Below are 12,824 nucleotides of genomic sequence, written 5' to 3'. Positions count from 1 at the left end.
GTGAGTATGTTTGTGTGTTCCTTCAGCAAAGTATCGACACGTTTTGCAAGCTGTCGTTGCGTCACCAAATACCCGTATTGGCAGCTTGCTGCTCAATCTTGATGCGCCTATCTTCTCGGGTCCGCAAATGTGCAGCAGCAGCAACCCACGATGCCGTTGAGCTGCACAATCTCCTCTTTTCCAGAAAAAAATAATTTGAAAAAAAAAAAAAACCGAAAAAATGACAATTTGATTGTGTGTTGTGTTGTTCGTTTTTCGGTGCCTGTCGTGTGTGTCTGTCTCAGTGTACCTGCCTCTTGTCTGTCTCTGTCTCCACTCTGCCTGTCTCTGTCTGCCTCTGTCCCTGTGGGCGGCTCTATCCATCACTCTCCATTTCTCTTCGACTTTGCCTGCCTGACTGTCTGGATCTGACTGTGTCTGTGTCTGTTTTTGTGTCTGTTGTTTTATTTTTTATTTTTTTTTTCGTCATCGCAATTGCAACTGTACGGCCAGTCCGGACTGGAAGATGTTGATTTTCACAGAGACAGCGTCAGGGCCTGTGTTCATGATTGTTCAACTGGAGCACGGCTCGCTGACCGAGGGGTGCCTGCCCTGAATGAGGTTGGCCTTGGTGAGACCTCTGTGTTCCGACTCAAGTGCCTGGCAGGTGATCGGCGAGAAACCTAGTCATGTCATGTTGGTTTGTTGTGCTAAGCTGTTTTATGCATCCTTGAGTGCAGAAAGAGGCTGATGTGGCGAGGGCGTAGCCATGATGCAGTGCCAAAAATCGCCATGTATGTCTCCAAGAATGCTGATGCTCTGTCCCTCGGACAAGCCGCAAGCAGGCGCCTCAAGTCGGCAGGGTGAAAACTCGAGTCCTGGAAAGAAAAGGAAGAAATCTGCGTTTGCAAAGCTTAGAAGAACGAGGCGACAGGAACTGAATTGGGGGACCGATATTGCGAGTAGCACGAGTGCTGGCTCGCGCCTACTCGCCGAGGACAACGTTCAGGACAAAGGGAGCTACAAGGGAAAACCAAATCATCATAGTGAGTTGAGCTGCTGAAATGCTCAAGCGCTCGGCCCAACCCAAGTTTGGTCATTAAGTAGTGCTCGGCATGAGCGGGCGACGCAGCCAAGGCTTACTTGCACGCAGCACGGCGCAATACGCAGCAAAGACGGCAAAAGTCTGCATGGTCTGGGCACGCATGAGCATGACCTCTTCTTGGGAGGGACCTTGTTGCGGCTGCATAATGTCGGTGACTGAGCAGGCAAGGAGCCGCAAAGTGAGATGGAAAACCGCATGACACCAAACGGCAAGTGGTGCACTAACACAGGCAAACAGCCAAACCAAGTCGGACCAGCCAGACAAACCTGGTACTACTTCTAAAACAGGTTTGCAAAGGTCCTGAGCTCTGCGCTGATCAAACTAAAAATGGTCGCAAGAGCCCAGCAATCCGCAGAGAGACAGAGAGAGAGAGAGAGACAGAGAGACAAGACAGACAGAGAGAGAGAGAGAGAGAGAGACACAATGAATTGGTTTGGTCGGTTTGAGAAAGAGAGAAGTAAAGAGCAAAGACACAAAGGAAAAGCACAACTACCACATACACACACAGAGAAACAGCCTCGTGTCGTCGCGGTGTGATGATAGTAACACTTTGACTCATTTGGCTGACATGAGGCCATGTCATCATTTATTGTCATCATTTTATTGTGCTTGTGGTTTGCGTTTTGCGATTATCAGTGAGTGCGCGCCGTCAGAATGGCAGCGGTTGGGGAGAAGCAGGGCTTGAACCCGTGAGCGAATGGGAAGGGAGAGATTCGTTGTGGTGCAGATCGTGGACTTTTGGAATGGTACATGTCGAAGATAGATCTGCCGTGGCTTTCTTCTGCATATACGCCTGCGGCCATCCGCACTCGCTCAGACTGGCGTCATCTATGCACATACTCCTCCAAATGATCGGTCCCACGCCTACCTTACTTAATCTTGGTCACCCTTTCACTGTTTTTTGTGCTCATGCCCCGACTCACACTCAGATTGCACTCCGCCAGTAAGCTGTCTGTGCAAGCTTTGTAAGGGACCGCCTTTCAACCAGGGATATGGCACCGCGAGCTTTGCACTGGGTCTTTAAGGTAGGCCCGAAATCTTGATGCTGCCACCACGCGAGTCGGTCCTTTCATTGCTCTGACCTGGTTTTGTGTGTGTCCATTCGGCGCCCAGGTCCCCCAGCGCAGCAGCACCATCAAGTTTTACACAGAGGTGCTTGGCATGCAAATCCTACGTCATGAGGAGTTTCAAGAAGGTTGCGCCGCTGCTTGCAACGGGTACGCACATCTCTGGACATGTAATTCAAGTGCACAGCACAGCGCAAGCGCCAATCGCCCAAATGCCAGCTGTGAAACACTGGTCCCGGCTGCATTGACCTCAACGCGAACAAAATCTCATCCGCAATACCCCGCTTTTTCACCACTCTTGCCCGTCGCTCTCGCCGCGTCTTTGTTTTGAATAGGCCCTATGATGGGAAATGGTCCAAGACCATGGTGGGCTATGGCAGCGAAGACGATCACTTTGTCGTGGAGCTGACTTACAACTACACCATCAAGGATTACAACCTCGGCAACGACTTCAATTGCATTACCATTCACTCCACAGAGGCCTACGCGGCAGCCCTGGCCCAGTCCGAGTTTCCCGTCACCCAAACGTCCGAGGACAAGCTTCGCATCAAGGTCACGGGTGGCTACGATTTTCAGATTGTCAACGCCCTGGCGGAGGGCGACCCCGTCCAATCTGTGGCCCTCAATATTACCAACATTGAGCAAAGCGTCGGTGTGTCTTCTTGGTGCCTGGATGCTTCAACGTGCCAACTCTCAGCCGATTTGCTTGACCTTTTGCTCACTGAGACAACAACATGGCCGCAGCCTACTGGCAGGGCATCCTGGGCATGGAGATTGTTGCGCGCAGCGACACCCAAGTTCGGCTGCGCTACACTGCTAATCAGGTATTTCCTTCTTCTCTAACATCAACTCTTTCGACGCCTCGCCTCTACCCCCTCCGCCCCTCCCTCGTGGCGGCACTCACACAAAGATGCGGCGTAACATCGCACCACACCTAGACCGAGCTCGTGCTCAACAAAATCCCGGGAGATGTTCCGTTGTCCCATGGCACTGCATACGGCCGGATTGCGTTTTCCTGCCCTGCCGACAACGTACGGACAGCATACTCTCGACTTGAAACTTTCAAACGTACCAGTCCCAGCGCTGTCTACTCACATGGCTGCCACGTGTTCTTGTGTAGCTTGCCATCATCGAAAGTCGAGTCAAGGCCGCTGATCACAAGGTCTTGACCCCTCTCGTGTCCTTGGACACACCTGGCAAGGCTACGGTACAGGTTGTTATTCTAGCCGACCCTGATGGCTATGAAATCTGCTTTGTCGGGGACGAAGCCTTCCGCGAGCTATCCCAGGCATGTAACACTTGAGTCTTGCAGTTTTTAGTTTTTTTTTTCTTTTCTGAGCTCAAGCAACGCTGCTCGCTGTGTCTGTCACGCTGGGCAATGCACCTGATGGTTTGTATCTTTGGATAGGTCGACCCTAAGGCTCGGGAGCTCTTAAACGAGGCCCTTGAGCAAGATCAGAGCGATGAATGGCACAAGAAATGGCTCGAGCGCAAGGCTGTTGCAGACAAAAAGGCTGCAGAGGCTGCGGCCGCCAAAAGCAAGTCACAAACCTAAGCAAAGTTTGAAAAGTTCAGGCACAGTCTAAAATCACCAACACGCGAAAAAAAAATAAAAAATTGATTTGTATGATCGCATCCAGTGCGTATTCCAAAATCTCAAACATCTGCTTCGACCGACTCATAACGCTCTGCCGGCAACACATGCGACGGCAGGGTGCGGCGAGAGGCAGTGCCTAAAAAAGGACTGTTTTGGCGACGCGGTGTTGTCAGCGCTGCTGAACTACTTTTAGCTACGGTAGATTGCTGTCGTGATGGGCGCGAGTCGAGGTCCAATCCCGCCAGCCCAGCCACAACATGGCGGGACATCAAACCACCCATCCAAGTTTGGCCAGCTGATTCATCCATAAAGTCGATTTGACGCTCGCGGCGCAAGCTGTGTGTGCCTGTTGCCGTGCGAACCCACGCAACGTCCTCCACTTCATCCACCTCAAGGGCGTCCTCGCTCTGCGCCCCATCTGCAAAATCCTCCAACACCACATCGCCGGAAGCACCATAGTCAGTGGTTGAGTTGCACCGCTCGACAATGACATTGCCGGTGTCTCGGTCATCTTCGTCGTCATCAACAACGTCGTCGTCATCGTCATCGTAATCATCATCGCCATCGCCATTGGCATCAGCTGTACCGGCGGCAAAATGATCGTTGTCGTCGTCGTCGTCGGCGTCGTCGTCGTCGTCGTCGTCGACATCATCGTCGTCGTCGACGTCATCGTCACCATCGTCGCCGCTCTCTCCAACGTCGCCCTCCACACCGACGTCATCACTATCATCAAACTGCCCCTCGCCATCATCGTCGCCATCATCATTGTCATCGACGATGCCACCCATGCCTTTGACAACATGACAGTAGTTCATGGTAGCTTGGCGGCTAGCACCAAGTCCCGCCACCGCGAGGCCATCAACGTTGTCATCATCGTCGTCGTCGGCATCGTTGACATCGCAATCGTGATAAGCGCCGCCACCCGGGCCTGGCTGTGTAATCACTTGCCTCCAAAAAGAATCAACCTTTTCCAACGCTCCGCTCCTTGATTCAGCATCTTTTGGCGGATCAGAGGTGGGCTTGCATGCGGCTTGGGAGCTTGAGTTTGCGGACAAACCATTAGTGACCCACGTAGCTTCGAGTGGTCGGTGGCTGCCTCCGCCATCAGGCATGTGATCATCGGCTTCCTGCCCGCTCAGAACCTCCGACCAAGTTCTGACACGCGGCGGCGGGGTTGGAACCACGGTCGGCTTGGGCTCAGCAACTTTGCGGCGCACACGTTTAATGACCGTGGCTTTCGTGGCATCCTTGCTGACAACCCGTCCTTTCTTGGCCGTTGTAGACTTGACACCGTCGGAGGAGTTGCGCGACTGGCTGCGAGGCGTGCCCCCACTACGCGTGGGGGGTGCTTTCCGCGAAACTGGGCGAGGCGTGCGCGTTTTGCGGGTGCCTTTGCTTGCTGTGGAGGTGGTTTTCTTCGATGACTTTGCCTGTGAGGTGAGCGAGACGCCCACGCCCGTCTCTCCGCTACCGGCAGGACTCGCAGTCATGGACGGGTTGGCAGATTGGCTCGTTGACGTGCTTTGCTTGCCGGTGGTATCTGAAACCAAGGACAGCCCCTGAACACCATCATCCCATGCCATCAGCCCCCGAACTAGTTGCATACCCAACTCCTGCAGCATACTCGTGGAAACTTGCAGCCCAGCGTACTTCCCTTTGTCCGCGCCACAGTAAGTCGCCTGTTGTCACAAACCCATGAGTGGAAAAAAGACGCAACCAAAGCGTGACTTGAATAACGAGAGACAACAAGAACAAAACAAAGGGGGGGATTTCGCATTGAGCCGGCCCCAAACATGCCAGCTGCGCCAGCACATTAGGGTGGATCCCGCGTAACAAACCTCAAGTGTATAACTGCAGGCAACGCCCAAGCGCCAAACCACGATTCGGCTGGTGGTTTCCTTGGACTTTTCCACGGCAAATCGTGACTGACGGGCCGCAAAGAGGTGGGCTTCGTTATCGAGAACATTACACAAGACCTGCTCAGTGCCCTCAATAGAGCCGATTCGGCAACCATAGAGAAAGGCATGCCGGCGGCGGGAATGACCATGCAAGTCCATAAAAAGGTGGACCCGCCGTCCCTCGGCTTGCAGGCGCTGAATGAGCGCCTTCAGAGCAAAGACGGTTGGGTGAAGAGTTGAACTCGGCTCGGCCCATTGTCGGTTGAGGTCGCAACCCGCGAGGGCGCAGCGAAGGTTACCCAGTACAACACCGTCCGGATTGAGCATGGGAACGATTTTGAAGACAAATCTTCGACGAAGCTCGGCAGCCAAATCACTCTCAGCGGACACAAGCTCTTGTAATAGGCCTGCCAATAAGTCAGTAAGGAGCCAACACGAAGAGAGACAACGCCAGACCGTGAGAAAGCATGGCCAAGCAGCTGAGTAGGGCAACAAGCGGGTCAAACGAACCGTCCATGATCCAGCTGCTGTTAGTCTCTCCTGGATGCACACGAGCGCTAAAAACCAAGACCGGGCGGTGTCGGATCGGACGTTTGGCCACAGCATCTGGCGAAGTATCCGTAATGGTGAGGAGCTCGCACAAGTTCCCCAACGCCGAAGAGCACAGGAGCCCTCGGTGACACCAAGGAGGGCGCTCCTTGAGTAGCGCGTGCAGACGAGAGCGAAGAAAGCTTTGGGTGTATGGGTAATGGTAGGCAACAAAGCATGGTTCGGCGGTGGGCAGCTCGAGCGTAAAGGTCAGCGAGTAGAAATGGCTTTCAGACCCGCCGGACCGGCGATGAAGATTTTTGAAATAGCCTACACGGCTACCCATGCGCCGCCATTGCCCAACTGAAGGCACCCAAACGACGGGTTGCATGCCGGTGCCGAACTGGGAGCCTGGCTTCTCGTTGTTGATAATAGTCAATCGGTAGGCGGTTCCGGCTTTCACATTATCCAAACGGAAGAAGAACCATTGGTGATAACCTATGCGAGGGGCACGCCCATGTGATGAGCCCAAAAACACAGATGCAAGATGTTGCACGGGCGATCTAACGCAAACAAGCGGCAAAGCCGCCCTTTGCCCAGCTGACTAAGGTCTCATTGGCTACCAAGAAGCGCAGAACGCTGGTCAAGAGACATGCCAAGGCTTGGACTCAAATTCAAATACCTTTTGCGCCGCTATCCGCAGCCAAAATCAGCTCGTAAACGTTTGAGTGGATCTAAAACATGAGAAGAGTGAGATCAAAGACTCCAACTCATAGCACGGTTGAACAGCGGCCATGGCAGGGCCGGAACAATCGGTGCGCGTGTTCTATCATACACGATACGCTTGGCGAAGGTTTCCACTTTCAAAGTGCGCGTCAAAGTGCAGGTCTGTGCTGGCTAAATTTGTGACGGGCGACTCGCTGTCATAAACGAGTCGCAGGTCGTACCCCGCATCCCACGCTTCCACATCCTCCTGCAACAACATGCTGTGGTGTGTAAAATCAAGCGGGGCAGGCGCAGGTGTTCAACTGTAAGCTGGTGCTGGACTCCAAGCGGGTGAAAAGGGCGCCTTGGTGTGCTTGGGCCAGGGCCGTGGCCAAACGTGGAAGACAGACGCACCGCCGCAAATTTGAGCTTGCTTCCACTAATGGTTCCTGCTCCGCACACGCTGCCACCATGCAAGCGGGGGGCGGTGGAAGAGTACCGAAGCCTCGAACAGGGACTGCACCAATCGTGGGCTGCCTGTGTGACCGTTCAAACTCGAGATGTGCTACAACCCGATAGAGAATGAGACACAAGAAAATAAAAGGACGGGGGGAGCAAATTTGCATTGCATCGCAGGCCAATGCACCTGTAGAGAGCAATTCTGGATGGGGTGTTTCTTGGCCTGGTGGATTCTTGGTAGGTGTGGCACTGCTCAGCAAACGCTGCGTGTGCACCTAAGACACGTAATCATTTAGGGAGACGAAAATACAGGGGCACAGAGCAACCTCAGACAAATCAACCAAGCCAAGTCACCGTTGGCGTACGCACCTGAACAAGCTCCATTTCTGTGTCGAACTTTGGCAGCTTAACGCGAGGCTAAGGTCAAAAAAAAAAAAAAAACTGATGAAAAAAAAAAAAAAACTGATGAAAAAAAAAAAAAACCTTCAATAAACTGGATCAACAGAGCAGAACTGATGTGTCGTCCCACTGGCAAGTTGGGGCACAAGCAGCACGCACCAAACATCGCTGTACAACACTTTGCAAGACACTCCCCAGAGCTTCAAGCCCTGCATTCGAGTTACAACGGAAGAAATCAGGCGCATAAGATGCTGAGACGCAGCAGACCCGGTCGTGCAGACACGGGGCATGGAACTGTCCCTTGTGCCTTTTGAGTGTTAAGAGGTAATGTTCTGATGACGGATGCAACGGTGGCTTACCTTCGGGCAACTTGAGGTACTCCTGATAGAGAAGAGGCAAGATGGATCGGTCACGCAGGGTGGCAACTCCATCAGCTGAGGCGCTCACAGCCTTGAAGATTTGCAAAAGCGCCAAGCGCGTGCTCGTGTGCTTGTGCCTGCAAAGCAGACGCGAAGCGGACAGTCAAAGGACACGCCCGTCTTTCTTTTTCTTTCGAGGCATGCCCAGGTTTTTCCATAATCGAGAAGACAAAGCACTACCAGGCGTTCTGTCCTCAACCTACCGGATATCAGCGCTTGTCCAAGACTCGTAGGCTTCAAGGATGATGGTGATGCCATCGCGGGACGCAACGACCTGAAGAGCAGGCGGGCATTGCTCAACAGTGTTGGCAAGGAGGGTGGCTGCTTGGGCCACGAGCGTACTGTAGGGTGGGGTGGTAAAACGCCGCAGCAACCCAAGGCAAAGTGCTATAGCTCCGCCACGATGAATAATGGCAGCAGTGGTCTTGTGCTGGCTACAGATGGCCAAAAGCTCGAGAAAAGGAGCAAGGGCTTTGTGATCAGCGCGATATTGCTTGAAAAGTGATAGGAGTGCGGCGGTGGCATTGCCCAGTCGCAAACAGGTGGCAATGCGCTGGTCGTGGGGAGCCAGGAGAATCAAGACACGACATGCTAGATGCAGGGAATCGAGTTGTCGCAAGGCTTGACGGCCAATGTCACGGGCGAGAATGTCGCTAGCGCCAGCCTTGATCAGACGAAGAATGGCAGCTGTTGAGCGATTGCCTGCTAGCACAAACAGCTCGAGGAGTAATATATTGACTGATTCATCTGTGCCGCGACGATAAGCGGTGACCAAAACGCCAACGCGACTACGCTTGGCAAACGCCTCGGCAATAACCTTATCTAGAGGGAGAGCATGAAAGCACGTTTGGCAATGACAACATCAACACACAGAATTTAGGCTTTCGTGAGTACATCGACATGAGCGCGACGCGGAGTGCTCGGCCAGTTGACTCACCGTCGCGCTTTGACAGGCGGTGGAGACGGACCACACCGTGGCGCAAGTCCTCATTGTTGAGGGCTGCAGTTGCACTTTCGATATCCGAGAGCAATTTGGTCACATTCGTGCCACTGCCATTCGAACCAGCACTTCCATTGCTGCAACTGGGGCCGCTCTGCCCTCGCGGCGTGCTCGACCCAGACTTTTTTTTCCGAGTGCCTGCTTTGGTGGTGGCACCAGAGGCCGGCGTGACCGGCGGCATAGCGCATTGACACGCGGCAAAAAGTACCTGAGCTACTACAACGCCAACCAAGTGAGCCAAAGTGCGTCTTCAATCGCCGCGGTTGTCGGCATGATTTTGTGCCTCGTTGCCTCGCCGAAAACTTGTCCGGAGCGTTGTCAAGTCCCAAAGAGCTTTGGGAAGAAGGTGCGCAAGACTGCGTGCCCCTTTGACACCAGACTGCTTTCAAGTACATTCAAGCTGCAAACTCATGTGCCACGCCCGCCAGGCTCAGCACCAGGTGCTCCTCGCTGCAGTTGGTCGTGTACGGAAAAAAAAAAAAAAACGCAGGAGGCGCGAGTTGAGCTTGTTCGAAAATGAATGAAAAAAATCACAAAAAAAAAACAAAAAAAAACGCAAGTTTCGATTTGTTACAAGTGAATCCTGCTGAAGATTAAGAACGCAAAAGAAAAAAAAAATCGAAAGGTAGGAAGGCTAAGGCCGCCAAAAGCTAGCTAGCAAGACGTTCAGAAACATTGTAAGGGAGTCGTTCAAAAAGCATCATTCAAAACGCGTACCATTCACACACGAGGCGAGAGAGGAGCAGGGCCTGAGATAATAATTCACTTTTTCTAATGATGACGAGTTGAGCCTACTGCTCGCTCGTCGAACGCGAGCCCAACTTTGGACGGAAGCGTTGAGCAGACTTTGAGGCACCACCAGGTTTCTTCGTCGGCCGAATACCCACGCCTTCGACGCGATCCAAATGATGATAGGGCAACGACATGTAGACCTGTTAGGACAGAAGCCAAAGCCAGAGTGAGATTGAGTGCGAGAGAGGGAGAGAGAGAGGGAGAGAGAGAGAGAGAGAGAGAGAGAGAGAGAGAGAGGCAAAAGATATGAAAGCACTCACTTTGCCACTCTCTGGACGATACGGAACGTTATTCAGATGTCGCTCCCAGCTTCCATTCCCGTGTGCCGATAGACGCTGAAACGTAGGAGCCGATTTGATGCGCGATGATGTTGGTGCATACAGCGTCCTGAGACCAACACAAGCAAACGAGTGGCACAAGTTAGAGTCCATCTTCCTCATTCAAATCCTATTTCCCCCGCTTATCAGAACAAGACTTACTCGCTGCGGATCTGGCGGAAGGCATAAGATGATTTATCCAAGGGCTGCGAAACGAGCACATACACACAAACACACACACGCGTGACGTAAGAGTTCCTTGCGCGCACACATACACACACATATGCATACGCATGTGCTTGAAGGACATACTCGAGCTGAAGCCTGGCCAGTTGCAGAAGGCTGGCGGAGGGAAAAGAGACTATTGGGTCGGCGTCGAACATCACTTTGCGCCTCATTGCGCTGTGAACGATGCCGTGCCGTCCGTACAGACGCACTGGCAAAGCGAGACGCTGGTCGACTACCCCAAACACTCTCAATGTCATTGGCGGCGCTTGTATCATCGTCGTCGTAGATACCAAGCTCGGCCATCTCACGAGCAAAGCGTGACTCCTCCTCCCGCGCAGCCTGATCCGCTTCCTCGGCCTGTGTGATGTCAGAGGGGCGACGCGGATGACGCCAGGTTGTGGCTTGTGTACGTCATAGATCTCTGGATCACCCAGTGTGGCAATGAAAGACCCCTCGTGGTCCCACAAGCGTACACAGCCGTCTTTGCTGCACGAAATCACAACTCTAACGACGGGCAAGGGTATTAAGACGAGCAAATGAGAACAAGATTTGCAACGCAATCCCACCCCAACTCCATCAAGACTCACTCAGTGGTCTCGATGACTCGAAAGCTGAGATTGGTAATGCCTTGGAGGTGGCCTTTCCAGTGAGCAAGCACGTCCGGACCCTCGTCCTGTAATCCCGTGGAGAAGGTGACTGGCCGAGAAGAAACCGGCCGCTCATCGGGCCCACCTAAATGAGGTTGCAGAGAACAGGTGGTACGCATGAGCCACAAGTCTGCGACCGAGGCCACCATCAACGCCACAGCGCACAAGAACAGGTGTCCTGTCCGTGGCCATATGTTTGTATACAAAGCACAAGACTCCAAGCTGGATGCATTACCGTGCTCCGCATAGGCATAGCCCGTGAGATTGTACAACCGAATCCATCCTATCCTCGCCAGTCAGCAATGAGTGGATTTACAAGTCTCAAGCCTGGATCTCGATAGTCCGGGTGCGCAGACGGCGGGTGAGGTGGACGAACCATCAGCATCTCCAACAGCAAGCGTTTCACCGTCCAAAGACACATCCAAGCTGGTCACGGTGGTGGGTTTCTGGCGCGTCTAGTGACCGTGGATAACAAGAAGCACAAGTGCACCGAAGTGGCAATGAACATGAGAGAAATCTTACGAGCAAAATAGGGCACGGCGTAGATCTGGTGGTGTACCGTGGTGAAACTAGATATGCGCCGACCGCCTTGCAACCAGCTCCAAAATACGACAGTCCCCTGGGTACCACCAGCCACGAGGCGGGCGACACCCGGTTTTAAGGGCCGATTGTGGATGAAGGAGATGCAAGTTACGGTCGAGTTTTCCAACTGAACAGAAGAAAGCCAACAAGGTCAAATCAAAGCGTGAGACAACGTGCCGTTGCGCGCGAGCCGGGCTGAGGCGCGCGCAACGCACCATGGAATCCAAAAGCACGTTGCCGGCTGTTTCGCGCCGCGACACGCGTCGTTGAACATTGATTGGTGTGGCCAAACGGACGACAACAGCAGCAGACACCAGATTCCAAATGATAATCTCGCCGTTATAAGAAGCAGCAGCAGCAAGATTCGGGGGAAGGACGGCCAGAGTAACAATGTCATCATCATGTCGCTCGGCCTATGCACACCGACATGATTATCAGACATGAATGATGCACAGGTGGGATGCCTGTCTGCTAGAGGTAGCAAAGCAATACCAACCTCGGGCCAGCGAGCAGAGATGGGCAGATTAGGAGCCATGGACAAATCATCTTCAGGGCTATCTTTGAACACGAACAAACGTCGATCCCAGCCGCCACAAACGATTGTCCTACGAAACACAAGTCAGGATGAGCGACGCAAAGGGTCTGAAAGGATTGTGCAGGAAGGGGAGGTAATTACCGCAGCATGCCATGAGTAACGTAAGCGACCCGCATCACTTCCAGCGAGGTGCCCTAGAGCGTGCAACCCGCCTCTAGGTGAGTGGAGTGACGAGATACGCTCGGAACCTCTCAAGCGAAACCCCTTGCAAATGGCGGTCAAGTCTGTCAACGCACCTTGTCGAGCGTCCGTAGCAACTGGCCATTGTTGTAGTTCCAAATGCGCAAGCTGCCGTTGGCTTGCGCGGTCACCAGTCTGGATACCAAATCAATTCTTCAAGTGAGCCATGTCCCTTGCTTCTTTCGCGGCTGGAGCCAAGGGTGGACATGTACACGTACCGACGATCAGAAGCATCAAGGACCATGTGCGTCAGATCGCTCTTGCCCTCATCTAATACGCGGTGAAAGTTAAGAAGAGAAAGAGGAGAGGGGGGGGGGGGGGGGGGGG

The 12,824-nt window shown here is 53.3% G+C and overlaps 4 protein-coding genes across 4 annotated transcripts in view; 1 reads left to right on the top strand and 3 right to left on the bottom strand.

Moving 5' to 3' along the window:
• Positions 1 to 893: 893 nt before the first annotated feature.
• Positions 894 to 1,643, bottom strand: MONBRDRAFT_22861 (uncharacterized protein; the record flags this gene model as incomplete). Its single annotated transcript, XM_001742981.1, has 4 exons — positions 894 to 964; positions 1,123 to 1,239; positions 1,351 to 1,405; positions 1,446 to 1,643. The coding sequence occupies 4 exons, from the start codon at positions 1,641 to 1,643 to the stop codon at positions 894 to 896; spliced, it is 441 nt and encodes a 146-aa protein (XP_001743033.1).
• Positions 1,644 to 2,076: 433 nt separating this feature from the next.
• MONBRDRAFT_14416 (uncharacterized protein) lies at positions 2,077 to 3,454 on the top strand (the record flags this gene model as incomplete). The annotated part of the gene is made up of 6 exons (XM_001743299.1): positions 2,077 to 2,109; positions 2,198 to 2,301; positions 2,487 to 2,803; positions 2,896 to 2,975; positions 3,096 to 3,182; positions 3,272 to 3,454. 6 exons carry the CDS (start codon positions 2,077 to 2,079, stop codon positions 3,452 to 3,454), a joined length of 804 nt encoding a protein of 267 aa, XP_001743351.1.
• Positions 3,455 to 5,838: 2,384 nt separating this feature from the next.
• Positions 5,839 to 6,529, bottom strand: MONBRDRAFT_2908 (uncharacterized protein; the record flags this gene model as incomplete). The annotated part of the gene is made up of 2 exons (XM_001742980.1): positions 5,839 to 6,039; positions 6,140 to 6,529. Coding segments are annotated over 2 exons (591 nt in total), but the record flags the coding sequence as incomplete, so codon positions are not given.
• Positions 6,530 to 9,706: 3,177 nt separating this feature from the next.
• Positions 9,707 to 12,824, bottom strand: part of MONBRDRAFT_31195 (uncharacterized protein) — a gene marked incomplete at its 5' end in the record, with an annotated part of 7,011 nt that continues 3,893 nt past the window's right edge. The window contains 14 exons of the mRNA XM_001742979.1: positions 9,707 to 10,088; positions 10,209 to 10,335; positions 10,428 to 10,471; positions 10,695 to 10,850; positions 10,904 to 10,997; positions 11,081 to 11,225; positions 11,376 to 11,423; positions 11,517 to 11,595; positions 11,700 to 11,849; positions 11,938 to 12,135; positions 12,219 to 12,327; positions 12,399 to 12,451; positions 12,554 to 12,632; positions 12,716 to 12,767. Of these exons, the coding sequence (XP_001743031.1) occupies positions 9,948 to 10,088; positions 10,209 to 10,335; positions 10,428 to 10,471; positions 10,695 to 10,850; positions 10,904 to 10,997; positions 11,081 to 11,225; positions 11,376 to 11,423; positions 11,517 to 11,595; positions 11,700 to 11,849; positions 11,938 to 12,135; positions 12,219 to 12,327; positions 12,399 to 12,451; positions 12,554 to 12,632; positions 12,716 to 12,767 (1,475 nt within the window). The 3' untranslated portion in view covers positions 9,707 to 9,947. The remainder of the gene's footprint in view (positions 10,089 to 10,208; positions 10,336 to 10,427; positions 10,472 to 10,694; positions 10,851 to 10,903; positions 10,998 to 11,080; positions 11,226 to 11,375; positions 11,424 to 11,516; positions 11,596 to 11,699; positions 11,850 to 11,937; positions 12,136 to 12,218; positions 12,328 to 12,398; positions 12,452 to 12,553; positions 12,633 to 12,715; positions 12,768 to 12,824) is intronic.

The sequence above is a fragment of the Monosiga brevicollis genome, genomic scaffold, assembly GCF_000002865.3.
Source record: "Monosiga brevicollis MX1 MONBRscaffold_3 genomic scaffold, whole genome shotgun sequence".
Classification (NCBI taxonomy): domain Eukaryota; class Choanoflagellata; order Craspedida; family Salpingoecidae; genus Monosiga; species Monosiga brevicollis.
This window is presented reverse-complemented; position numbering and strand designations above follow the sequence as displayed.